This window comes from Mytilus trossulus, chromosome 13, assembly GCF_036588685.1.
Source record: "Mytilus trossulus isolate FHL-02 chromosome 13, PNRI_Mtr1.1.1.hap1, whole genome shotgun sequence".
In the NCBI taxonomy this organism is placed as follows: Eukaryota; Metazoa; Mollusca; class Bivalvia; order Mytilida; family Mytilidae; genus Mytilus; species Mytilus trossulus.
Genome location: NC_086385.1, coordinates 12,999,752 through 13,026,405, shown reverse-complemented (window position 1 = coordinate 13,026,405; position 26,654 = coordinate 12,999,752). Strand labels below are relative to the sequence as shown.

The 26,654-nt window shown below is 31.3% G+C and overlaps 2 protein-coding genes and 1 long non-coding RNA gene across 4 annotated transcripts in view; 1 reads left to right on the top strand and 2 right to left on the bottom strand.

Moving 5' to 3' along the window:
- Nucleotides 1-3,359, bottom strand: part of LOC134695190 (activin receptor type-1-like) — a 32,664-nt gene extending 29,305 nt beyond the window's left edge. Inside the window, exon 1 of the mRNA XM_063556401.1 lies at nucleotides 3,238-3,359. Coding sequence (XP_063412471.1) covers nucleotides 3,238-3,289 — 52 coding nt within the window. The 5' untranslated portion in view covers nucleotides 3,290-3,359. The remainder of the gene's footprint in view (nucleotides 1-3,237) is intronic.
- Nucleotides 3,360-4,128: 769 nt separating this feature from the next.
- LOC134695535 (uncharacterized) lies at nucleotides 4,129-6,536 on the bottom strand. The gene is made up of 3 exons (XR_010102787.1): nucleotides 6,430-6,536; nucleotides 5,058-5,193; nucleotides 4,129-4,232 (listed from the first exon to the last, which is right to left on the bottom strand). It is a non-coding gene; the product is annotated as an uncharacterized LOC134695535 (long non-coding RNA).
- A 4,249-nt stretch (nucleotides 6,537-10,785) lies between these two features.
- The window catches only part of LOC134693976 (cilia- and flagella-associated protein 65-like), a 52,267-nt gene continuing 36,398 nt past the window's right edge, over nucleotides 10,786-26,654 (top strand). Inside the window, exons 1-15 of one of the 2 annotated variants that reach the window (XM_063554962.1) lie at nucleotides 10,786-10,852; nucleotides 12,479-12,717; nucleotides 13,612-13,750; nucleotides 14,314-14,444; nucleotides 14,828-14,942; nucleotides 15,398-15,482; nucleotides 15,865-16,010; nucleotides 16,977-17,090; nucleotides 17,722-17,830; nucleotides 18,967-19,082; nucleotides 20,765-20,914; nucleotides 22,314-22,442; nucleotides 23,302-23,370; nucleotides 24,282-24,374; nucleotides 25,816-25,896. In XM_063554962.1, coding sequence (XP_063411032.1) covers nucleotides 12,494-12,717; nucleotides 13,612-13,750; nucleotides 14,314-14,444; nucleotides 14,828-14,942; nucleotides 15,398-15,482; nucleotides 15,865-16,010; nucleotides 16,977-17,090; nucleotides 17,722-17,830; nucleotides 18,967-19,082; nucleotides 20,765-20,914; nucleotides 22,314-22,442; nucleotides 23,302-23,370; nucleotides 24,282-24,374; nucleotides 25,816-25,896 — 1,701 coding nt within the window. In that variant the 5' untranslated portion in view covers nucleotides 10,786-10,852; nucleotides 12,479-12,493. Of the gene's footprint in view, nucleotides 10,853-10,952; nucleotides 11,093-12,478; nucleotides 12,718-13,611; nucleotides 13,751-14,313; nucleotides 14,445-14,827; nucleotides 14,943-15,397; nucleotides 15,483-15,864; nucleotides 16,011-16,976; nucleotides 17,091-17,721; nucleotides 17,831-18,966; nucleotides 19,083-20,764; nucleotides 20,915-22,313; nucleotides 22,443-23,301; nucleotides 23,371-24,281; nucleotides 24,375-25,815; nucleotides 25,897-26,654 lie in introns of those variants that run through there. The other variant, XM_063554961.1, reaches the window with a different exon arrangement.

Genomic DNA, 26,654 nt, shown 5'->3' with positions numbered 1-26,654 from the left:
TCTAATAAAAAGGAGAACTTAGAAATTATTTTACCAAAGTATTTTTTTTTTATTAGGCAAATAAATGAATGAGAACACTTAGATTTAGACTTTTTAAAAGCCACGTATAAATTAATAACTGGAACTCACCGAAGATAACCTACCGAAGCGGAATATAATATGAACGAATAAAGAAAAAATATTTTTCTACTTGAGAAGTTTTTAAAAATTGACAGCAAATTTAAGGTCTTCTTGGAATGGAATCGAAAAATTACGAATAGATATTCTTTATCAAGTGTGAAAAACGTCAACCAAATTTAATCATAATCGGGGACGTCCTTATTAAAATAGTCTTCGTCTCACAACGTATAATACTTAATAACTATTTGACCAAAGATGTTTAAAAACAAAAGACAACGAATTTAATGTCATCTTTCCCTATTGTTGAATGTAATTATAAATCTGTTCAACTGGCAAGAATACCCCTAAAGCGGACAAATATCTGAAAAGCAGTTTATTCTTTAAATTTGCTGTCATTGAATATCAAGAAAGAAAATAAATCCCAAAATGATTTGAAACTTTAATACTCAATAGCTTTCCTAGAAAATATTCACATCCCTCGGGGATTATTAGTGTACGTCCAGTTGCATATTTCGGAACAATTGTGGTGATGACGAATTTCTTTCTTTATTCGAGAACAATCTAATTGATATATAAATCTGTGATTTTACTATGTTCATAACTTCGATGAACCAAAGCAAGTTATAGATCGACCTGTATTTAAATCAAATTGGTCCTCTTCTTCTTCTTCTTTTGGTATACAATAGTCTATCTGTTAGTATACGCAAGGATTTGTATAGTTAGTATACGTGGACTAGTCTATTTACAAAACTTTTACCCCAATTTGCACAAAATGTATGTTTCTTTCTTATGTTCAATGTATACATGTATATATTTTAAATTGCGATGTAGTTCCGTAACTTTCTATCCGGGCGTATAAATGATACGTCGACAAGTGCGCACATTTTTTTAATCAACATTTCTGGAATGATCCAACGAATGTAGGACAGAAAGTCACAGGACAATGATGAACAAATAATTGTTCTGAAAACAAAATGTCAAAGTGACTTTGTACTTAAATGGCTTCATGGTGCCAAGAAATGTCCCCTTTGCATGATTAAAATTTGATAACTTTTCATTTAACAAAGCTTTAAACAATGTCCTACACTGAAAAATAAATAGATGTTATAAAAAGAAAATATTTCAAGATCTTTCTCTTATATATTCAAACAATTGTCAAAAAAATAATTGTGACTTTTTGTCCTGAGACTTTTCGTCCTATCAAATTTGTAACTTTATGTCCTGTGACTTTTTGTCCTGTGACTTTCTGTCCGTTTACTGATCCAACTATGTCCTTTACTATTGACAACGAGAAAATATTACATTTTCCCAGAGACATATATTACAATTATATGTCTCTGATTTTCCCAAATTTACTCTTGGAAAAAATACGTATATTTGTATATATCTTCAATTTTTTTTATTTTTTTTTTTGTATCATTTTTTTTTTTTATAAATAATATTCTTTACACCAGAAATTTTATTTATAAACAAGCGTATGAGTTAAGAAATGACTAGTATATTATATCACTTTCGGACACGCAAGACAGAGATGTATATTATACATGCACCTGATAGTTCAGTTATAAGTTATCGGCCGTGTACACTGATCAATACCTACAGAAGTGAAACGATGCATGAACTTGCAAGCCCGACAGGAAATCGCTTGAATACCTGGACGTGTCAGATCACCTTACACCCCTCACAATACCTTTGGGAGTAATACCTTAAGCCATGCGGGTGATCAGTGGAGCGAAGATCCTAATTTATTTGAATAAAGTATATTACTTTAAAGAATTATGAACGAATTAGATTTCACGGAACACTTATTTATGATTTGAACTTTGACTTTTTAACCGATTCCAATATTAACAGTTTAAAAATAACAGACTATATGGTTATTAAAAAAATAAGAACATTGTCCGTATCAAGTAAGTTAGTCAGATAAAACAACCGAACGATTGACAAGATATCGACACATAATTAAGACTACATCGGTTACTGTAGTTTTGTTTCTTTGTGGTTTATAGACATATCGTGATTTTTATTTGGACAAGATAACAAAATGGTGGAAGACCGAGAACTGATACTCAAAATTTAAAATCGATGGTGATCTCTTATCTAGCGGAATAAAAATAAAACTTTAATATTGATAAATTTGAGCATTTTTATACAGAATGGACATAATATCAATTTTTGATTTTTTTGCGAAGTTTCCCTTTAACTTTATATGGCACATTAATTTGTAGAAAAATGAAACAACTCTTCCAAAGAACTATACTTTTTTAGACAGTTAGCAGGCTTTAAAATTGTGATTTTTAATTTTTCATAGGCTTAATTATAACTTCTCAGTAATTCAAGATAAGGAATTCATTTATTGGCAATTTTGCTATTTTTTTCACAATTCTGTGCCACTTAATATGTTTATAGTAAAAAGACTCAGTTGACATATATTTATACATGAAGTATAGAAATGTTCTTCAGAAGTTCAGATAAAAAAAACTCAGTAATGAGGGTTTGGATGGGGTTAAATGACTAAAGAATAATGCCCTTAAAAAATGAAGAATAGAGAATAATGGGCCAAAAAATAGAAGATTAGAGAATAAAAGGGTTAATTTTTGGAAGATTATATATATAATTAGAGAAAAAAGGGGTTAATTTTTTAAAGATTAGAGAAAAAAGGGGTGAAAATTAAATGTTTACAGAATAACAGACCCCCCCCCCCCCCCATCCAGACCCTCAGTAATTTCCAACAATTTTTACATTTCCATATTTAGATTTTTTTCAATCAGTGAAGAAGAAAAAAATGACCCATTTGTTTATTATTGTGTAAAGGTGCCATGAAGTCTGGGGTCTATCACAGCCCAACTGTTAAGTTTTGATATCCATAGTCCATTACTTCTAATGACTTAGTAGACAGTCACACAGATGCAAAAGTGCATAATTTTTAAAATGAATGTGGTATACACATTGTGAAGATTACATACACAATGTGCCATGTAAAACTACATCAGTGTCACTTTGTTTACAAACAATGAAACGAGAAAGATGGTATGTACTTATCGATTCAGCGTCATTAAAGACGATATTTTAGCGATAGAAAATTAAAACGAATTGTTCCCTTCTGTAAAAACTTACCACAAATGAGAGTAAACACAGAGAAGGCCACTAAAATTTCTATTTTCCACATGATCACCGTAACTTCGCCATGACAGATCTATGTTCCAAATGAGTGATTTTCATGGTTTTTGGACATCGAATTTAACTAAGAACCAACACCAAAGTAACTCTAAATGCAGACGAGGAAGGTCCGTACTAGATCATTGCTGATGATTATATGTTAAAATTATTGACTACATAAACATTATTTGAATCAGACTCTGGGTTATATGAAAAAAACTATTGTAAAGTTACAAGGACAAGTGGAAAACGATTCAAGCAGGATTAAAAACCAACGGTCTAATCTATATAAGAAAAAGGAGAAACATACCGAAAGTGGGCTTTGGAATGACAAAATAGTAAAAACTTTTTATTGGAAACTTCATTTCAATCATAAATTTGAATAATCAAAAGAATGCTAAGAGAACAAAAAATGGAATTATGTCAACAAAGCTGCGTTTTGTTTATGACATTTTAGGCTGGTCTGACGATATATGGTCCTCAGTCAGGTTAACAGTATGGTCTCCTCAGATAAGACATGCACAAGTTCAAGTTTTTGTCTTAAACTTATGATAGCTATCATGTCAAGAAATTGCCTCCGTTGAAATTCTGCAAATATCCCTTAGAGCAAATTACATGGATTATCAATATTGACCATTTGGTATATGGTCGTGTTCTTAGCGAGACGTACATAAAGGTCATAAATTAATTTGTTGAATGAAATTAAATCTGTATCTAGGCTAATGGGTGCCGCAGGAGGTCCACCGGAATTTTTAGCTAGGATTTCTTGGCATGATGCCGTAAGAGGGACGTTGGAACAAGAAATCTGCCATGTGTAGATTATACTCTAACTGGTACTATGACACTGAAGAGTGAAAATTAAATCTTTATTATTTAATTCTTTGTTAACGGTTACTGTGCTAGTTAGGACGACTTCTCATCCTAGTGTTCCCAGGTTTCCCATGTTATCGTATCTGAAATAGAATAAACATATTTCTGTTGTCAGTGGCGTAGTCTTTCATGTAACAAAAATATTATTTTGGTGTTATTAACATTGTAATCTTTTCAAGTCTGTTTTTTCCTTATTGAAAAAAAGAACATAACATCGCACGTAAATCCTTGTTGAAGCTATGCCGTATATATATATATATATATATATACAACTCGTCTAAACATCAACCCAACAATGTTAGATCTGTAAATTTGCTTTCGCAAATTTTTGGTTCTTCCCTCGCCGGGATTCGAACCCATGCTACTGTGATATCGTGACACCAAATCGCCTGCACTGCAGCCGTCCCGCTAGACCACACGACCACCTGGGCTCTCAAAAAAGAGCTTTCGGTGGCCATATGTTACCTTTCCACGTCAGTTTTAATCTAGCGGCGTACTACAGTACATGATATATAAGGCATGAAGATGTTATTGTTACAGATCAGCTAAATTATCTATAGTAAAGGATCCTACAAATTAATGTAAGATACAGTCACAGAAAATAATTATATTCATAAGTACGTCTGAGTCAGTGACAACCCTACAACAGATGTATCCATCGGATCGCCATCAATTATATATATATGACCTGTATACCACATCTTTGTTGGCGCTATTGCTGTATATATACGATGATTTATAGTTTATACCATTTACATCATTTCATCTCATTGGCAATAATTCCTTGCATTAAAAACCCTCCAAAATTGTTTAAACTTCCTTTTTTTCTCTCGATATGTTAACCTCCTGATTGATTGATTTGGTTGATTGATTGATTGATTGATTGATTGATTGATATAATGGCTTACGCATGTTTCAAACAGTAATCCCGACAGTCTGTATATATTGGTGACTCAAAGGAAACTGAACTCCCGCCTGTCTTGTCATGGATGCATTTAAACTCACAAGCCATCATTGGTGTAATTAGTTGAGCATAAGTAGAACCTGAAATAAGGCATACGATAAGGTAAGTAGAACCTGAAATAAGGCATACGATAAGGTAAGTAGAACCTGAAATAAGGCATACGATAAGGTAAGTAGAACCTGAAATAAGGCATACGATTAGGCCTGATTAAGGCATACGATTAGGTAAGTAGAACCTGAAATAAGGCATACGATAAGGTAAGTAGAACCTGAAATAAGGCATACGATTAGGTAAGTAGAATCTGAAATAAGGCATACGATAAGGTAAGTAGAACCTGAAATAAGGCATACGATAAGGTAAGTAGAACCTGAAATAAGGCATACGATTAGGTAAGTAGAACCTGAAATAAGGCATACGATTAGGTAAGTAGAATCTGAAATAAGGCATACGATTAGGCCAAGGATTAGTATAGTTAGTTACTATACAAATCCTTGATTAGGCCAAACGGCAAATTATCCGGTGCTGTTTTTTTTTCTAAATTCCTTTTTTTGTGGATGTATTGAAGCATTTTTTTTCCAATTCCAATTTCTTAAGGCATTGACACCACCAACCAACACGTATATAGTTATGTTAGACACCTGATCTCATGACATACATATACTGAAATATATACTACTTTTAAAAATGATAATAATAACGGTCGTAGTAAAACTGCCAAATTATTTTTGAAATTGCAGTTAAAAAAGAAAAAAAACAAAGTTAGTGGTAAGTTAAATCGGATGCACTGTAGGCAATCTTATTAATCGCAGACTTTGCAAATAAAAAGTGACAAATTTGGATTTTATATCTAAAGAGCAGTTTATTTGTTGATTCATTGACAAATTTTCATCAGCAACAAAAGACTCTTTGTATTCATATATCTAGGTTATTTTACTCGTTTGTGTTGTAGGGTCGCTGTTTCAAAGACTTTTGTCTCATATCTCCTTTCATTGATATGTAAAATAAAACATTTATTATATATATGTGTATACATATCCAATTTTGGCTTTAAAATAATAAATGAAATAAAAAAAGTTGAATACAATCTTAAAGATTCTATTTCTCTATATATATAAAAACACCAGTATGTGTCTCCTAAGTGAAAAATAAACTTGTACACTTTTCATGGGCAATAACTGAATTGGCAAAACTATTTTCAATGGTCTTTTTAAACTCGGTCTAAATGGTTGTTGAATATCGGTAGTGAAAAAAACTAAAATGCTTTTATATGGGATAAAGTTGTGAGTTTCTTAATACAGGTAAAAAATATCAATTACCTGCCAGGTAAACAAACACTAAACAAACTACACAGAAAGGAACCTTCATTGTTTCACTGAAGTAAGAACAAAATGGAGGACAAGAATGGTTCTTATCAACAATTTATCTACAATATGTGATGGTCTGGACGGGGGTATACAGAAAAGAGAAAAATGGGCACAATATACAGAATAATTGGCATAAAACCATTACAATAAAAGAAAGGTGGACCAAAATTATAAAAGAAAAAAGTGATGGTTACTAAAACCCAAAAAAAAAGGAGAAAATAATGGACCAAAATATGTAAAAATAAAAAAACAAACTGGCTGCATGCACATTTACAGAATTCAGAAATGAAGACCCTCATTTCAATGTATAGAAGAGATAAAGAAAAAAGCACGATTTGTAAATCTGATGTCACCGGCTCATGTGGTTATCGCTGCATCTCAAAGTGTTGATCATTGATAAAGCAGATTACCGAACAAATATGTAGAAGTTACAGAAAAACGTAGATTTTTTTGGGGCAAATTCCACGGGACATCATGTTGCTTATTATAAACCCACACCACTTAGTTTACACCAATCTTAAATGTCATCCTATGGCACTTAAATCTTGTTTAATTCATGTTAGTGTTTATTTACTAACTAAATTAATTGAGTATTGCGTCCTTACTGTCCAGTGGCAAATAGTTCATGTATATTCAACACGAAAAAAATAACAATATAAACAAGAGGCATGTTCTGTAAATTAGTATAAATAAATTTTGTGTATTTACTGTCTTCTGATTGGTTAAAATTATTAGTTTTATTTTCAATGTTGTCAATTTTGATGGCGACACGCGGATTATTCAATGTGAAGAGTAAAAAATTAATTTTATTGTTCAATCAATTCAAAATAAATAATAGCCATTCATTAATTGGACGAGATGAAGGATGGATCTTGTTTACATCTGCTTACAGTTTATCTAAAGATGTTTCTGTTCTCACCTCCGCTATTTAAGTAAGGTTTGCTGCTGCATGGCCCTAATTCGCCGTTTCAGAATTTAATGCATCCTGGGTAATTTTTTAATAATTATTCTATATATTAAGTAGGTACCCTCTTCAATAAAAAACGTTTTTCAAATAATATATGGTCCGATTCGTTAATAACCAAACGAGTATTATACTCATATGGTTCGACCATATGCGTACGGTCGGACCATACGCGTATGGTCGGACCATATGAGTATACGCATAAGGTCATGACCATACGCGTATGGTCCAAATACTCATATGGTCCGGAACACAGACAACAATCAACACAAATCATTGAATAAATGTCGGACCACTGACTTGAGGCAGGCACATAATGAATGTAGCGGGAATTAACATGTTTGTGAGAAGCCAAACCTTCATCAAAAGTTGAACATACAGTGGTATAACAGCACAACAGAAGAGTAAAAACCAGTAATAAATGACTGAAGTCATAAAATCATCATTTAGTACAATACAACTAACATATAAAGACAAAACACACAAAGAACCGAACTAACAGTACTAGTATTAGTTCAAAAACAATGAAAACAACTAGTAAATAAAATTATTTGTTCTCTCAGACTTAAGTAGCTATCAGTTCACATCCAACGGATTTAGTGTATATTTAGTGCTGTGGAAACTTAGCATTTTTTTAAGCAAGGATATGCATAGCCTGTTTATAGAAGGTAAGTTATATATATATGTCATGTGGATATTTAACGGAAAGTTGTCTCATTGGCACTCCTACCACACCTTCTTGTATCTATGAGTAGTTGTATTTGGCTCATATGGGTAAGCGATACCATGGGACTATACAAAAACAGTAGAAAGGCAGAAACGGAATAACAAGAAGAAAAACGATGCAGAACTGATATTATTGCATAGCAATATAATATTTCCCACCGTGAGAAAGTAACCAAAAGTTAGCGTGCAATAAATTCTAATATTGCACTAGTCCAATAAATCTTCAAAATTAGCGACGTCATCAACAACAAAATCGTAAAACCAATTTTAACTTTTCAAATATTGTATTGCTGTAAATATTGGGGAATATTCATGCAATAACCCTATATTATTCAACAATTATTACAACAGAAATCAATCAGCAAACCGTTTGTTTTGAACCCAATTTCATATACTTAGTTTTTTGTGCATTAATTTTCATACTGTTATTTTTACACCAAGATTGTAACAATAACATAATTTGATAGAATATTAAACATGTAATTAACATGTTGACAATAGAATAAGAATATACGAATACAAATAAGAATATTCATTATTCCAATCAAGTGTCCTTAAATTGGTGGGCAGTATGATATGAACACGTAAAACACTACATCGGCGTGATTTGTAACCGGAAAACTTCGTTTCTTTTAGAATGTCATGCAGTTTTAAATAACTTTAACATATTTTTTTTCATGTATTTGTTCTTTGCTAACGCAAGATATCTGCACCTGTCTTAGTATTTCCACGTTGATAAAGTTAAATTAATCATCCATATTAAGTTGGCATGGATAAATAAAGTTGCAATCGGTTGAAAACTTAATTTTAATCACCACATACAATTGTCGTAAAGCATTTCAACAATTAACTGAATGTTTTAAAGCGCATTGACTGTGGAAAATTTTGGGTAGGGACAGACAATTAAACTATACAGTCAGGATTCTACGTCGTCAAAATTATCTCCCCATTACCATTTTCACAATCGTAGAAATAGATGCCATTGCAAAGATGACACGCCGCCAATTTTGCTCTTGAAAACCGATAAAATTATCCATATAACACTATTAGACATTGCGATCCTTAGATGCTAGTTGTGTTTTAAAAGACAAATGTATCTTCTAGCTAATGAGCATCATGCAGTTAATAATGTTATCTGCATTGATTCAACTTAAAACTATTGTCTAATCGGTTGTCGGGTAGAAATTTCGAGAACTCATAAACATTTAAAGTCATATGAAACGAGTGAGTGGTGAATTATAATGTTTATCCAATTCTTGAACCAATGCATGTATATATCATAAACTTAGGTCTTCTGTGCACGATTTCATCATTATTTTCGCAAATATATCATATAATCATCAATTTGTTTCTCTCTCTGTTTGTTATGATTTAACAAATATGGCTGCTCATTAAATGCCGTGTTTTGAAGCCGAGTTTTACCGATTGTCACCTTATAGTAAACAAATCACAAAAAGCATGGGTATTGAGCACGTGGTTAACATTTATAATCAGATATTTGTTTATTTCAATGACAGATCCATGCGTATTATTGCGAACACCGGAGGAGGGTTACGCTCGGGTCACTATGCACACGGAAAATATGTCGGCAAATTGCTTCCTGGAAGCAAGCAATTAAAAATAAGTAAACTTCTTCTAAATGTGGACAAATTAAAGAATTATCCCAAGAAAAAAGTATATGTACATAAGTTGTATAGTCACGAAAACAATCCATTTAGTTATAAAAAAACATATGCATATTTCTTTTAATTTGAGGTTTCTTATGACTTTAAAAAAATATAATTAAATATTTTGTGGAAGGGCAGACTAGAATTTTTAAGTGGTTGAAGAATATAAACCTAGTTATCACATACATTTTCTTTTTCTGTTTCGAAGATATGCATTTTCATCATTCAACTTGAAAGACTGTCGTCAAGTACTGTTAGTGAAAAAAAATAGCTATTCGAACACACATACTCTGTTTTTTGTGATTCGATTATTAGATAGGTATTTCACTTGACTTACATGTACTGTGATAAATTTTTTTATGTTATAAAGTCAACCTGTAGCTCAGTTTTATCTATAAAAATGATAGAATCTGAATGACGTATCTAATATTCTTCCTTTGTTCGTTTTCAAGACCAAATATTCAACTAAAAAACGCCCTAACATAAAAAGGTGCACTCGATTTTCTCTTTTCGGTACAATCGTTTCCCATTTTTTGGATTGTTTTCTGGAGTCACATAATCTAAATGGAAGGGCAGAAACGGAAATTACTGAACTAATAGATTGATATGTTCTCCGTCTGTGGTAATTTAAAAAAAATCGGCGGCATATAATGCAAATGGTGTTTTTAAAAAAAAAACACTTCGTAATTGTGAAGAAAATTGTCATTTTATTTGTTTCCATTAAGTTTTAAAAAATGTGTTACTATAGTAAACATTACAGTAAGCATTTATCGCCTTCTGTATAAACAAAGAGCTTCGATTGAATTTTGTTTTATTTTAAACGGGTTTCCGCCTGTTTATTTTACATTGTAATCATAATGGGATTTGTCATTTTCTTAACAGGTACGTTTATATGTACTATTTAGTGAGTAATCTTATGGTTTCTAGTTATACCAATAAAAAAATAAAATTCGAGTTACATCCCCTATTACGAACTCTTTTCTACATGAATTGAAAGAAAAGAGTATAAATACGCCTGGTACTAGTTATTTGCTTAATTTTGTGTATTGTTCAGTTTTTCCTCTTAATCTTCATCGAATTAGCCCCCTAAAAATAATAAAACTGTATGCATACTGTTAAATTTGATAATATCAAAATCGCTTAGCAACAGCGCCATTTTCATGTTTACAATATGGCGGCGGATAAGATTGAACAGAATTTCTTGTAAAATTTTGGAAATTAAACAGACATAGTTCCACATTCTTATTCAAGGGGACAGGTATGCCTTTAAATGTTATATTTCACCCAAGTTACTACCAGGATAATTCACAGGACCGTAACAAACCTTAGATTTGATCACCAATAATTAAGGCACTATGTTTTCAAAACAAGATATCTTAATATTTTATGGTTGATGTTCTTTGTTTTATGCGAAGAGCTAGTGTAAATTCAGTATTAGAGAGTAAGGTTAAGGGTAAACATAATTTAGCTTTAAGGTCATTTGTGTCCTTGGTACCATACACTACAGCAATGATGATAAGCTTGCATAAATTTAACTATGGACATGTGTTGTTCTTTACCAAAAGACCACCTTAATTGCTGTTATTTTCATGCCAGTTTGATAAGTGATAGTCTTCCCATTTATGGCTTCTCATTGTCTTAAGATAAAACAAGAGCTTTAAATTGGTAATGGCGTTATTGAATGTTGCTATTTTTTTTTTAAATGGGTGCCGATTTGACCAGATGTCAATTTCACCAGGTGTCAAATTGACTTTTCTAGGATGCCGATTTAACCAGGTGTCGATTTGACTTGTACCCCCTTACCACAGAACACCACAGAATTCTACAACACACCTGAAATTTAGCACAGAAAAAAATCTTTATCTTAACTACATATGATCACAAATATCAGCGCTAAGTAGCAACATCAAATATACTGTAACGTAATTACCGGGCGAATGACGTTAAAACACTTATCAATTATAACATGTATAACATGTATGAGTAGCTCATCATCATAAAATTTAAATGATGTTTTCAATTGCATCCATTCTTATCTAATTTTAAAAAAATCATGTGCTCAATAATGTGACAGATTGTCAACCAGTTGACCATGGCTGCTTAATGGAAGAAGAGGATGTGAAAATTATCTAATTCATGTGAACTTTTATTCACATGTGAATTAAGACACCTGTTTTAGATAACACATTTTCTATTTAGGATTTTTTAATTCAATTCAAATATTTATTGTCATATAAACTCTGAACAATAAGTTTGTGACAAATAATATAAACATGCACAAAATACATTTAACAAACAAAATCATGAAAACAAAAAAAGCAAAAAGCAAAACAATCTATCTATATGATATATAAATATATTTTATAAATAAATCAAGAGTCCCCTGTCCTCAGTTCTAATGCCTGTTTAAAATAGGACCCTAAGCTTTCTACTTCTTTTGAGGTTGATGGACAAAGAAGATATCAAACTTTTTCATTTTCTTGTAAAATCTTGCATATGTTTAATTACATTTCCTATAAAGTTATCTCTTAGTTTAGCAATTTTTTTGCAGTTTAAAATTAAATGGGCTTCATCCTCCATTGTATTACAGGATGTGTATAGTCTTTTAATGATCATGTTAATTATATAAATATTTATTTTTTAGAAAAAAAACGGCATCATGCCAGCAGTTTTGGAGATGACCCAGGTTGGACCAATGCCGGGGGACCCTAGTAAACTGGAGCCGTCAACAAGCCCACGACAAATTCAGATATTAAAGAATAATTACTATGGAATTGAGGTCATCAATAATGTGGTTTACCAAGGATGGGAACCGGGAAGAGAATACACCAAAAATATTGTACTGAAAAATGTCAATGTCAAAACACAAAAAATTAAATATAAGTATGTATGAATATGCTGAAGACTTGTATTATTTTATTTTGATAAAAAGTTTGTGAATGATACTACACTATTATAAAAGAAACTGAACTAAAATAAATGTGCTTTTATAACCTTCAGTGCATATTTTAGAAAAGATTTTATGATAGAAGCTTCAAGGAAACACTCATAGCTTCACAAAAACTGTTCAATTACTTGAGTAAATGATTTTGAATTTGCATCACTTATATTTGTAGCTTTTTTGAAAAGGAATCAAATACATTATATGTATATATGATTAATATAAAGAATTTTGATTCCAAATTTTCTAGATTCTTTTTAGCGAAAAACTCAAAACATTGTTCATTATTTCAAAAAGACACAGCTGTATTTATTATAGTACTCTTAAATAAAATTGAGAATTGAAATAGGGAATGTGTCAAAGAGACAACAACCCGACCATAGAAAAACAGCAGCAGAAAGTCACCAACAGGTCTTTAATGTAGCGAGAAATTCCTGCACCCGGAGACGTCCGTCAGCTGGCCCCTAAACAAAATATATACTAGTTCAGTGATAATGAACGCCATACTAATTTTCAAATTGTACACAAGAAACTAAAATTGAAATAATACAAGACTAACAAAGGCCAGAGGCTCCTGATCGTTAAAGAACTGATAGAGTGAACATAAACTGACAACTCTATGGTAAAAAGAAACAGACAAACAATCATGATAATAGCACACAAGAAATAAAATAGAAAAACTATGGTAAAAATAACCAGACAAATAATCATTATAATAGAACACAAGACACAACATAGAAAACTAAAGACTCAGCAACACAAACCCATCAAAAAATGAGAAAGAAAATCAATTTATACTTTAACATTTATACATTGTATATTGATTTATTGAACAGGAATCCAAAGAGTAGATTTTACACAACACTGTTCCCAAAGCCAGTTGTTTTGAGTGCAGGTACCAGTTTCTCATTGCCAATAACATTCCGACCACTGGAGAAAGTTGTCTATGAAGACAGTATAGAATTCCATACTAAGGTTGGTCATATAAAAATGAAATTGTCTCCCTTTATGAAAGTTACAGCTTACAGATTTCATCAAGCAAAAACTGTGCCATGTTTAATAAACATTTCAATTTACAATAAGGAGGGGTTGCCAATGAAACAACTATTCTTCAATGTTAAAATGAAGTGGATGTAAGCAATTATAGCCAATTGTCTGGCCTTCAATAATAAGAAAAAAACTATAACGTGTTGTCAGCTATAAAGTTCATTATCTATTATGCACTCTTTTAAGCGAATGTTTTATCTGGTTTCAATTTTTATTTGAAAAAAAAAATGCATGGCTTATTTCAACTTGAACCAAAAGATTATTAACTTTAATGTTTACAATATAATGACTGTAAATTCATAAATTATTGCTTGCATTTTAATTGCATTTTTTTTTGTAATTTTAGACTAAGGTGTGAATTAAAATTTGGCATAATTGAGAAAAATCCTGTTTTATTCATATAAGAAAATTTCAAAATGCCAGTTTTAATTATTGCTGTTATAACTTAGTGGGATTTTTTTTTAAAGTAATTCACTTTATATATTATAAAGGATGGGGTATTTGAAGTACCAATTACAGCTGTTTTGCCTCAAGTTGACATCACAGTCCCAGAATTCCTAGATTTCAGTATGTGTGCTGCTAAAGATTCTGTAGAGACCCTATTTGAAGTTAAAAACTCAGGGTAGGTCCAAAAGAAAGTCATTAGAGTTAAAATTAAATGAATATATGTTTTTTTAACTTTAGACGATTAAAGTGATTGTATTTGATTCTGTAAGCCATATGAAATTGGTGTGTTGCTCTCAAGTTTTATTCTGATAACGAAAGTGATTTTTTTGCTGTTCTATCTTTTTTTTTTTAATATATTTTGGATTGCTTAATGTGCAAAGTTAGTAAAACAAGACTTGATAGAAAAAATAAGTTTTAAAGTTAAAAAATGAAATACATTTTAATCTTTTGTTATCTAGAAATTGAGGTGATTTCAACATTATTCCATATTATTGAGTATGAACATGATTAAATCTAAAGCAAAATTTTAATATATTTTGACCTTTTGTAATTTTTCAGTGACCTTGAAACCAAAGTGGAATGGGAAGTCGGAGAACCTTTCACTATAGACCCACCAGCAGCAATATTAAAATCTCAGCAGATTAAAAAGTTTAAGGCAACATTCAAACCAGAGGTATAAACATTATTTGATAGATTCCTCTTTGAGGGAAGTGGCCTAGGTGGCTGAGTGGTCTAATTAAGTTGTTACTACTGTAATCACTAGCCAGTCAACACTGAGGTTGTGAATTCTAATTATGTCAAAGAAATACTCACACAGTAACTATAAATATTTTATCAAATATGAGTTTAGAAGGTTGTAGTGACCATTCCTCTGGATTTAGTAAATACAACATTTGTGATAATGATTTGAAACTTAGAGTGCAGTAAAAAGTAATATACTAAAAATACCGAGATTCTAAAAGGAAAGTCTGTAAGCGAATGGCAAAATCAAAAGCTGAAATATATCAAACGAATGGATAACAACTGTCATATATCTTGATAAGATTATAGAAAAATTCTTGTTTTATCGTAAGCTAAACCTTTCACTTATACAACATTTGAATAAAATATCTTGTTTTTATTTTACAGAATGCCAGCGTATTTGAAGCAGAGGCTGTCTGTAAATATGGAAATGAGTTGAATCTTGGAAAAGTTACAAAATTAGAAGGAATAGGTGAGCTGATAACAAAATCAATAAAACAAAAGAAATCTTATAACAGACAATTTTTTTTTTTTTTACAACAAACAAAACTATTGAACATCAGGTTCCTGACTTAGGCAAACAAATGCAGCAGGTTTAAACAGTTTTATAGGTACCAACCTTCCCCCTTATCTGAAACAATAGTGTAACATTACAACATATAGAGACACACTATACAATATCAATTGAAATGGCTTAACTTAATCAAAAGACATATTAACAAAAACTTTACTTTAAAATTGGACTTTTGTTCAAGAACATGGCCTTGAATGAAATCAACTCTAACAGTGATACTGATAAACTTTAACTAACTTTAACTTGATTTTATTTAACATTTTTTTTTTTTATTTTCCAGGTAAATATCCCCACATTTTGATTTCATTGCCCGGAAGACCAGCTACAACACTGAACAAAGATAACTTGGAGGCCACAGTCCAGTTTGGTGGTGCTCCTGTTGGAACAACTTTACAGAAATACATAGAACTACACAATTTAGCTCCTGTAAGTTACTCACAATTCACAGTTTCAGAATCTAATTCATAAAATTTTAAAAGCATATACCAAAACGTTGTGATTGGTTTAAAATGTTCTAAACAATTGAAATTTAGCCAATGGCATGACGTTATTTTCATTTTAATGTACAAGCAATGAGATTACCCATTAGATTCTTAAAAGGCGAATTCAGTTTCAGAATATGATGAATTCTGGGTAATATTTTCAAAAATGTTTGTTAAAATTTTCTTATATTTCTGAACCCTTGATGGAATTATCAACCATGAATGAGGCCCCTCATGGGGGGGTCCTAGTAATCACATAATCACCATTTTTTTGCCAATATAATCACATAATCATTAAATATTTGCTTATCTTTAGTAATCAAATAATCATAAACTAAAAATACAGTCCTAGGTAATCAAATAATCATGAAATATTTGGCTTAATAATCAAATAATCATTAAAAAACGGCCAAGTAATCACATAATCAAAAACCCCATGAGGGCCCTCATGAATGAATTTAAAAGGAGCAATAGTACTAAACTTTGAATTTATAGAAATTAAAAAAAGAATTCCAAGTTAAGTCAAGGGAGATGAAAGCACTTTTATCAAAATTTGATGAGGGACCTTGGTGGCAGAGTGGTCTTAGTAGTTAAGACTGTCATCATTAGCCAGTCAACACTGAGGTTGTGAGGTGGAACCTTAGTTGTGCAGTTGCTCTCAATTCAAATCTTAATTGACAAGAATGGTCAGTTTTTCTACCAATAAAAACTGGCCGCCATGAAATAGTCTTAAAGTAGTGCTTAAAAGTGGCGTTAAAAACACATAAAATTAAATTAAATCGGAATAATTTAAACATTTTAAAATTAATTTGACAAAGCAACTTTGTTATATAAATGTCACATTATTTCTTTCTTGAATTATTTTTTACGCTCTTTCTTGATAGATAATTCCAACTTCTTCTTTTTTCAGGTACGAGCTCCATTTAAAGTAGAACATCCAACAAGATTAAGCAGGATAGATACAGTATTTGACTGTCCACAGAAAGCAGGAATTGTTCCTCCAATGGGATCAATCAAGTTACCTGTAAGTACTGTAAAACGGTTAGAGCTAATTCCCTAATACATATGTAGGTTAAAACTTTGGTTGGCTTGCTAGCTTTGTTTGTATCCAAGTTGAATTTAATTATTTGATATTGTCCAATCAAATCTAAATAAGATGTATATAGGTTTCACATGGCCTAATTATTTTATTTGCAGATTTCAATCTTAATTACAATGCTTGATCATAAGTTTAAAGTAGCGAGGCAAACAATTTAACCAAAGTCTAAATTACATGCATTATAAAATTAGCTCTAAAAAATAAACAAGCCTTGTAACAATAAATCCTGTATTTGATTTTCCACAAAATCAAGAATTGTCAACATCAACAAAAGACAACTTCTGAACATCAGGTTCGTGACTTAGGACAGGTGCATATGCACACATAGGTAAATTATATACATTACACATTCAAAAAGGAAAATATAGGTGCTTGATTACCTGACAGTAATTTAGTTGGAACGTTTTTTTATAATGTCACTTAGAGAAATACGAGCATTGAAAATTGTAGAGTTTGGTGCAAATTTGACTTTTTTCACTCCCAAAATAATTGTATGGTTATTTTCATTAAATGGCTTTGATTGGACTTAAAAATCAACATAAACTTTTCATTTCAGTTGACATATAACCCTCACACAGTTGACACAACAAGTATTGATTATTTTCATATTGTTGCTATTGGTAACATCAGTAAAAGTGTGGTCAAGTGTCAAGGTGTCTCAAAAGGTCAGTATGCAAATTAAAAAGGTCGAAAAATAGTCATGAACTTCAAGTTATGTCTCATTTATAAATTTTCTAAACAAAAATAATTTGGATGTTAACATCACAAGTCAACAACAACAAAAACATGAAATAGACATCTGAATGCCCTTATTTTGTATAAAAGTGACACCTAACATCCACATGTTCCAACGTACATCAATCCAAATTCTGATAGCAAAAAATCTTACTTAGATAACTCTGTATGCATACTATTAGTATTTATTGTAATTAAATTACAAAAGAATAATCCCATATGAACCCACAATGTCCATTAAATTATGTAAACTGGGAAATTTCCACCCCATCTTTAATTCATGATTTGAAGACTGAATTCAAATTACCAACACTTTGAATTTGCGTCTTGGTCCTATAAATAGCATTGCTATGTAATATTTGTGGTAGTTTTATTTAAGTTCTTGCCTGAGTTGCAAAAATTCAACTGCTTAGAGAAATTTCAAAAACGAATGAAATTTTGTAATAATGCTGTTAATTGTATGTTACCAAATGAATTTTTGCAATAACTGGTACTACAATTTAGCATTCAAAATGCACAGAGGTTCAATTATTTTAATATCTGTTGGTTGTACAAGATTTATTATGATAAAAGCATATAATATCTGAATTTCTCTAATTTTCATGCTATATTCACATTTCCTGACTGGTGTGAGAAAAATATTTCTAATCTCTAGTGAAAAATTTGTTCTCAGCAAATGATTGGTCGAAATTTTATTGTGTTGTTAAATTTACTTTATTTCTTCTGAATTTTCCTATTGTGCATCTTGAAAAAAGGCAACAATGCCTGATGACATCACATAAAAAGTACACAACTTTCTTCTAAAAGAAGGATAAAAATCATTAGAGAAACAGATTCCACCACTATAACTCGTGTTTTATGATATATTTTTTTCTACACTCTCAATATTTAAATTTTAACTATTTAAAAAGCTCGGCAAAACCTTGCACTTTAAATATTAAAATTTAACTGTCTCGAGTGGAGAAATATCGTAACACACTTGTTGCAGTTGTGGAATCTATATATAAAGTATATATTTTATGATATTTTATAGTATATAAGTATGAAATTTTATGATTTTTTATAGGTCCATTTGTTCAACTTAGTTCACCAACGATCAATTTTATGCAAATTGATTCAGGACGGATTGGAACAAAGACTATTGATATTGTTAACAACTCAGATGTAGATGCTCAGTTCCAGGTATAGTTAAGTTACAAATGCAGCTATTGGTTAGGGATAGGGAAAAAAGCAGGTTTTTATGCCCCACCTACGATAGTAGAGGGGCATTATGTTTTCTGGTCTGTGGCTCCGTTTGTTTGTCCGTTATTCCGTCTGTGGTTCGTTACCAGGTTAAAGTATTTGGTCAAGGTAGTTTTTGATGAAGCTGAAGTCCAATCAACTTGAAACTTAATACACTTGTCGCTTATGATATGATCTTTATAACTTTTAGCCAAATTAGACTTTTGACCCCAATTTCACGGTCCACTGAATATAGAAAATAAAAGTGGGAATTTCAGGTTAAAGTTTTTGGTCAAGGTTGTTTTTGATAAAATTGAAGTCCAATCAACTTGAAACTTAGTGCATATGTTCCCTATAGTATAATCTTTCTTATTATAATGCCAAATTAGATTATTACCCAATTTCATGGTCCATGGAACATGGAAAAGGATAGTGCGAGTGGGGCATCCATGTACTTTGGACACATTCTTGTTTGTTACATGTGTTTTGATTGGATTATTGGAGAAAAAATAGGAGGAGAAATTATTGATAATAAAAGTGTAAAAAAAATATAGTAATTAGAAAACTGAAGTAAATAAATAAGATAAACAAATAATTTTTGCTTAAGGGAGAAAACTCTTTAATTCAGTGATGCTTTTGTAATAGTAAAGTTCATTAATGTATTTTAAGGTTCATCATAAGGAATTGAAAAATATGGCCGTGTTTACACCTAAAAAAATACTATGAGTACAGACAAACTGGTACATCCAGGAAAGTTTTAAGGCATGGCAGGAACTAGATATATAAAAGTTATACGAAATCTACGTTTCAGAAAATTAAAAACTTACCTAGATTTTCATGTCCAGTTTTTTTCAGTCTGCAGAAGATAGCAAAATAAACAAACACCCGAGTTTCATTTGATACGGTCCACTCAGTTACACAGTTTAAATCACCTATTGTTTACAGGTGTCTATTGTCCATCCATTGTCCATTTAAATCAATACTACACACAACATTGATTATATGAGGGGAGCTTCTCAATCGTTTTCACTACTTAGTTAATTTTTGCACCTTCTGCAAGAACGAAAAAAACTGGAAGTCAAAATCTAGAAAAGTTTATAATTTTCTTCAACATAAAATGCATTTAAAATTTATATATCTAGTTCCTGCCATCCCTTAAAACTGTTGCACGTGCATAGGTTAGTCTGTACTCAGAGTAAAATTTGGGTTGTAAATACGGCAATATTAGCCAAAAGGTTATGATGAACCTTAAGCATTTACCTGAAACATATTGAAAATAATCTATGTATCCTAGAAGCTTAGAACGTATTTATGGAAATGGCTGACACAAACGTACTGATGATTTTAAGAGTTATTCCCCTTAACCTAGGTCTACCACCTTAATCAAAGATGAAGATAAATTTTGTAAGAAAGGCTTTCAGAATAAATCTTTATTAAGATTTGACTATAAAAATATCAATTTCAATAACTTTATTTGTGGCAGTTAAATCTGTGATTTACAACCATTAACATAATATGATAGTATGATTTTTATATTTTTTCTGCCTCCATTGTTTATTCTTGAAATCAGCCTCATGTTTACATCCGAGACTTAACTAGAAAATGTATTGATCATACTTTTATTGTACTTATATTTTTTTCAGTTTATGATTGACTGTGAAGAAAGTGTTTTCAAATTTGAGAAATTAACAGGAACAGTCCGAGCTAACAGCACTATAACAGTGATAATAAAGTTCTTTCCAGTTCATCCAATCAACTATTATAAACGGCTGGCATGCATTGTCCACAATCAGGTATTTACACTAGTAATTTTGGGGCCCTTTATAGCTTGTTGTTCAGTGTGAGCCAAGGCTCCGTGTTGAAGGCAATACATTGACCTATAATGGTTTACTTTTTTTTTAATTGTTATTTGGATGGAGAGTTGTCTCATTGGCACTCGCACCACATCTTCCTATATAAAGTATAGGGTTGTATAAGTTGTAGAATGTGTCTGATATATTTGTTGAAGATATCACATTGTTTTGTTATATAATAATAGGATGATTTGCAAGTCAAATATAAAAAATGATACTTTTTTTTTTTTAACTTTACACAAACGAAATAGCATTTTCTAATTTGATTATTTACTTTTAACGTTGATGTAATTACAAAAATAACTAATCCAAGAATTTTCAACTTGTCTAAAAAAAATCATTGATAGGTAAGGGTGACCTATTAAGTTGCTAACTTATATGTCTGGTCTTTGATGGAAAGTTGTCTCTCTGGCAATCATACCACATCTTCTTATTTTTAAAAAGGCCCCTGATAGGTAATGTGCATTTATCAAATCATGTGTTGTTTGGTTCATCCTTAAATACTTGTTGATATTCTGATTCCTTGATGAGTAACATCTAGGTAAATTTTGATTTGTCTATTTTTTTCTTGCCTGAAATTTTCCCTATTCCTTTCATTTGACTGTAAATGTAAATGCATTGCGCAAGGTAAACAAAATATGAAGAAAATAGTCCTGTTTTAATATTGCCAAACAACAAAAAATCCTTTAAGGGGGTTCGCGGGTCTAAATTATTTATATAGGATTTCTCTATATTTTTCTATAAATGAACTTTATCTTATAGTTAATAGAAAAATAAAATAAAAAAGTGGGGTCACCGTTCATTTTCGTTCACAATCTGCTTTCGAAAGAAGAATACATTTTTGTAAAAGTGGGTTTTTTCTGTTGAAGTAATAGGAGAAATAAAGTTAATATCGAAATAAAAAACGAAATTTATTACAGAAATCGCTCAAATTTTACAATAATTTAGTTAGAGTACAGATTATATGGAAATTATATTAAAAAATATAGGTCACCGATGAGTTGAAAAAGATATTTCAATTTTAAAGCCAAAAAATGGCATTTTTTCACCAAAGGGAGATAATTTGGAACTTTTTCAATGATGTATACATTTTAAAAGTCATCTGGGGCCAACACGAATTGATTGTTTTGTATGATTTTTGTTCCATATGATAAAGTAACAACTACAAAAGGTAACAAATAAAATTTGTAATGAAAAACAAATGTTCAATTTTTTTCTGAAATTTTTATACCCTCGATCCTCCTTAAATGCAAACAAAATAAATTATTATTTTATACTATATTCAGTTAGATTTAAAATGCACTTTTACTTGTCTGACTTAATTATGTATTTGTTTCAGGGACCATTGTTTTTAGACCTTATAGGAACATGTCATTCAGAAACAGTGAAACCAGCAGTATTATTATCTAAACATTTAGACCGATATAAATGTCATGTAGAAAGAGGCCTGTCTACATACCCACCGGAGGTAAAAACATTTTATGAACTTTTTTGGATTTGATCGTCACATTTGGCCTTTTTCTGATTTGAGTGTCACATTTGGCCTTTTGAACTTTTTCTGATTTGAGCGTCACATTTGGCCTTTGAACTTTTTCTGATTTGAGCATCACATTTGGCCTTTTGAACTTTTTCTGATTTGAGCGTCACATTTGGCCTTTGAACTTTTTCTGATTTAAGCGTCACATTTGGCCTTTTGAACTTTTTCTGATTTGAGCGTCACATTTGGCCTTTTGTAGACAAAACGCGCGTTTGGCATATATACAAAACTATCATCAGCCCAGTACTCAGCACTTTTTGTGCTGACATGAATTATCACTGATATGGTTATATTTATAAATTAACTGTTTACAAAATTTTGAATTTTTGAAAAACTAAGGCTATTCTACCTCAGGCAAAGATAACCGTAGCTTTATTTTGCAAAATGTTTAGGAATTTTGGTATTTAATGCTCTTAAAATTCGGATTTTATTTGGCCTTTTGAACTCTTTTGATCGTCACTGATGAGTGTTTTGTAGACGAAACGCACTTCTGGCGTATATACAAAATCTAGTCCTGGTATCTATGATGAATTTATCTCTAAATACCTGTTGTTTACCTAAATTCTTTCGTCACCAGAAATTATTTTTCATGAAAAATTAGTGAAATCAGTGATACATCACTTTCAACTTATCATGCTATGCAAGCATTGGCAATAGCCATTTTGTCCAGTATAGAACCAGTCTACGATTGGCAAAGGGAAGTAATTTTTTTAAAAAGTGTGTAATAACAGAATCAAATTAGGTAATTGACAAATGGACGTTTTTCTAGTTATTTTATTCTTTTTCACAGGAACTGAATGAGTTAGTTAGGAGCAACAAACTGGAAATAGATGACGCTGGAGCAGTTATGATACCAGAGGTAATATCTTATTATTGTAAATTCAGAAATTATTGCGAGGTTTTTATTATTGCGAATAATGCGAAAGAGATGTAAACGCAATAATTAAAACTTGCATTTTGTAATATTTTTACTGAATAAAGCATGACTTTTCCCAAAATCGTAAAAATTAAAATTGCATTAAGATGAAATTGACAAAATCGCAATAATAAATGAACGCATAATTTCTGAATTTACACTATTAGTTTTATTGTATTATCCTCTTTCTGTGTACATTTTTATGCCCCACCTACGATAGTAGAGGGGCATTATGTTTTCTGGTCTTTGCATCCATTTGTCCATCCGTTCGTCCTGCTTCAGGTTAAAGTTTTTAGTCAAGGTAGTTTTTGATGAAGTTGAAGTCCAATCAACGTGAAACTTAGTACACATGTTCCCCATGATATGGTCTTTCTAATTTTAATGCCAAATTATAGTTTTGACCCCAATTTTATGGTCCACTGAACATAGAAAATGATAGTGTGAAGTTCAGGTTAAAGTTTTTGGTCAAGGTAGTTTTTGATGAAGTTTAAGTCCAATCAACTTGAACCTTAGTACACATGTTTCCTACTATATGATCTTTCTAATTTTAATTCAAAAATTAAAGTTTTGACCCCAATTTCACGGTCTACTGAACAAAGAAAATGATATTTTCAGCTAAAATGTTTTAAAATTGAATTAACCCATACAATAGTAGAAAAGCAAAATGGAGCACTTAGTACTTGGGACTGTTTTTGAAGACTCTAGTATTGCTTTTGTTGAACAATAGACAAGAATGTGAGATTATTATTATTGTTTAAATTTAGAATTTGAATTTTTCTTTAAGTATAAACTCTTGTTTCATATGATTTGTAATCATAAAAATATCTTCATTTATTTGTTTTTTTCTTTTTTAGACGGAAGTAGAACATCCACACAATCCACAGTCAATACACTCGGTCCATCCAATGGACGAATATTTCAACGACGGGTTCCACTGTGATGTTATTGTAAGTATATCTGACTGAGTAAAAGGACATATGGGGTATATTTAGTTTATTAAAATTGAGAATGGAAATGGGGAATGTGTCAAAGAGACAACAACCCGACTGTAGAAAAAAACAACAGCAGAAGGTCACCAACAGTTCTTCAATGTAGCAAAAATTCCCGCACCCGAAGGGGTCCTTCAGCTGGCCCCTAAACAAATATATACTAGTTCACTGATAAGGAACGCCATACTAATTTCCAAATTGTACACAAGAAACTAAAATTGAAATAATACAAGACTTACAAAGGCCAGAGGCTCCTGACTTGGGACAGGCGCAAAAATGCAACGGGGTTAAACATGTTATAACATATTTATTTATAGTGGATTGGGAAACAAGTTTTGCAACTTATATTAATCCCTTTCTACTTTGCGGGTGCGAGTGCTGCCTTGTAGTGGCATTAGCCTGCTCTTAAGGATTTCTTTAACGTGCAAGAGATATGGCTCTCTCTGAACACGGGTCAGCCATTTATGGTCTGCCTCCGATGGACTGTCATCGTTTCCTCAAGACCATAATAGCAAATGGTGTCAAGGGAGAGCTGAAATTTTCATCCCAGACGGGAATCAAACCAGGAACCTTTGTGTTAGTAGTCTGATGCTCTAACCCCTACACCACGGCTCTCTCATATATTATATGAGAGAGAAACGCACCTAACAGAAACTAACAACAACAAATTGATTAGGAATGGCACATTACTAACTTGGTGAAGTGATGAAAAAAATAAAGCTATCAAACTTTCAAAATTCCAAAGAAACAGCAAATAAACTCATCATACATACCAGGAATAAATTTGCATATATATACACCATACGCACGTTTCGTCTACAAAAGACTCATCAGTGACGCTCGAATAAAAAAAAGTTAAATAGGCCAAATAAAGTACAAAGTTGAAGAGCATTGAGAACCAAAATTCCTAAAAGTTTTGCCAAATGCAGCTTAGATAATCTATGCCTGAGGTAGAAAAGCCTTAGCAATTGTTAAAAATGAAATAAAAACAAAGATAAAGAAAACTATAACTAAAGGCTGAACAGTCATGCTTTAACGGCTCATTTGTTTTTCTTTCTTCACATTACCCATTTCCAGTATGAATTCTACATTTTGTTTAAAAAGCTAGGCGAAAGATACCAGAGGGACAATCAAACGCATAAGTAAAAAATGAGCTGCCAATGCCATGGGTAAAAAGGATAAAAGACCAACAGACGAATAATAGTACACAAAACACAACAAATAAAATTAAAGACTGAGAAACGCAAACCCAACCTAAAAAATATTTAATTTTTCATTAAATATGTTGAGAAAAGATCCAGTTGCTTTTTAAAATATTCTAAATGTTTTATTAGTTCTTTTCATGTATTTTTCTATCTCAAGTTTTTAAAAACATATTATTTTTTTTGTACTTTTTTAGAACTTTGTTCCTCATGTGAGTTTGGAGACCAACAACATTGATTTTGGTAACTGCCAGAATATTAGAACTATTGAAAATAAGGTGAGTTTGTTAAAAAGGGCCCAAACGGTCTGCACCATCATCTTCAATGCTTACATAACCAAAAGCTTTTTTTAAAAAAAAAAGATGTATTATTGTCCAACCAATGAAGGTGACACGATGACAGACATTATTAATGGCCCCAAAATTCTAACATTATTCAATCCATTCAAAATATATTAATTTTATTGATAAAATAACATGTGTATATAGACTATATAACATGTGTATATTAGACTGTTGGTTTTCCCGTTTGAATGGTTTTACACTAGTAATTTTGGGGCCCTTTATAACTTGTTGTTAGGTGTGAGACAAGGCTCTGTGTTGAAGACCGTACTTTAACCTATAATGGTTTACTTTTTAAATTGTTATTTGGATGGAGAGTTGTCTCATTGGCACTCACACCACATCTTCCTATATCTATGAACACTTTAATAGAGAAATGTCCTGTGTTATGTGTAAAGTTGATGTCATTAACACAGAGTCTTAATATTGACCTGAATTAGCCATATCACACACATTTTTCAACAAAACACACATGAGCTACAGCATTTCTTAAAAAGATATATTACGCACATTGACTGTGACATATTTGTAAAGCACCTGTTGGATAAAGCCTTATTTTTTTTTGCAATATAAATTACCAGATCTCAAAATTTTCCCATCTGACTGATATCTGCAGTTGACATTATAGAAGAGTGTTCTTATGTGAATGCTTGAAAGTTCCATGGTTTATTAGTTTTGTATCAACCTTTGCTCCC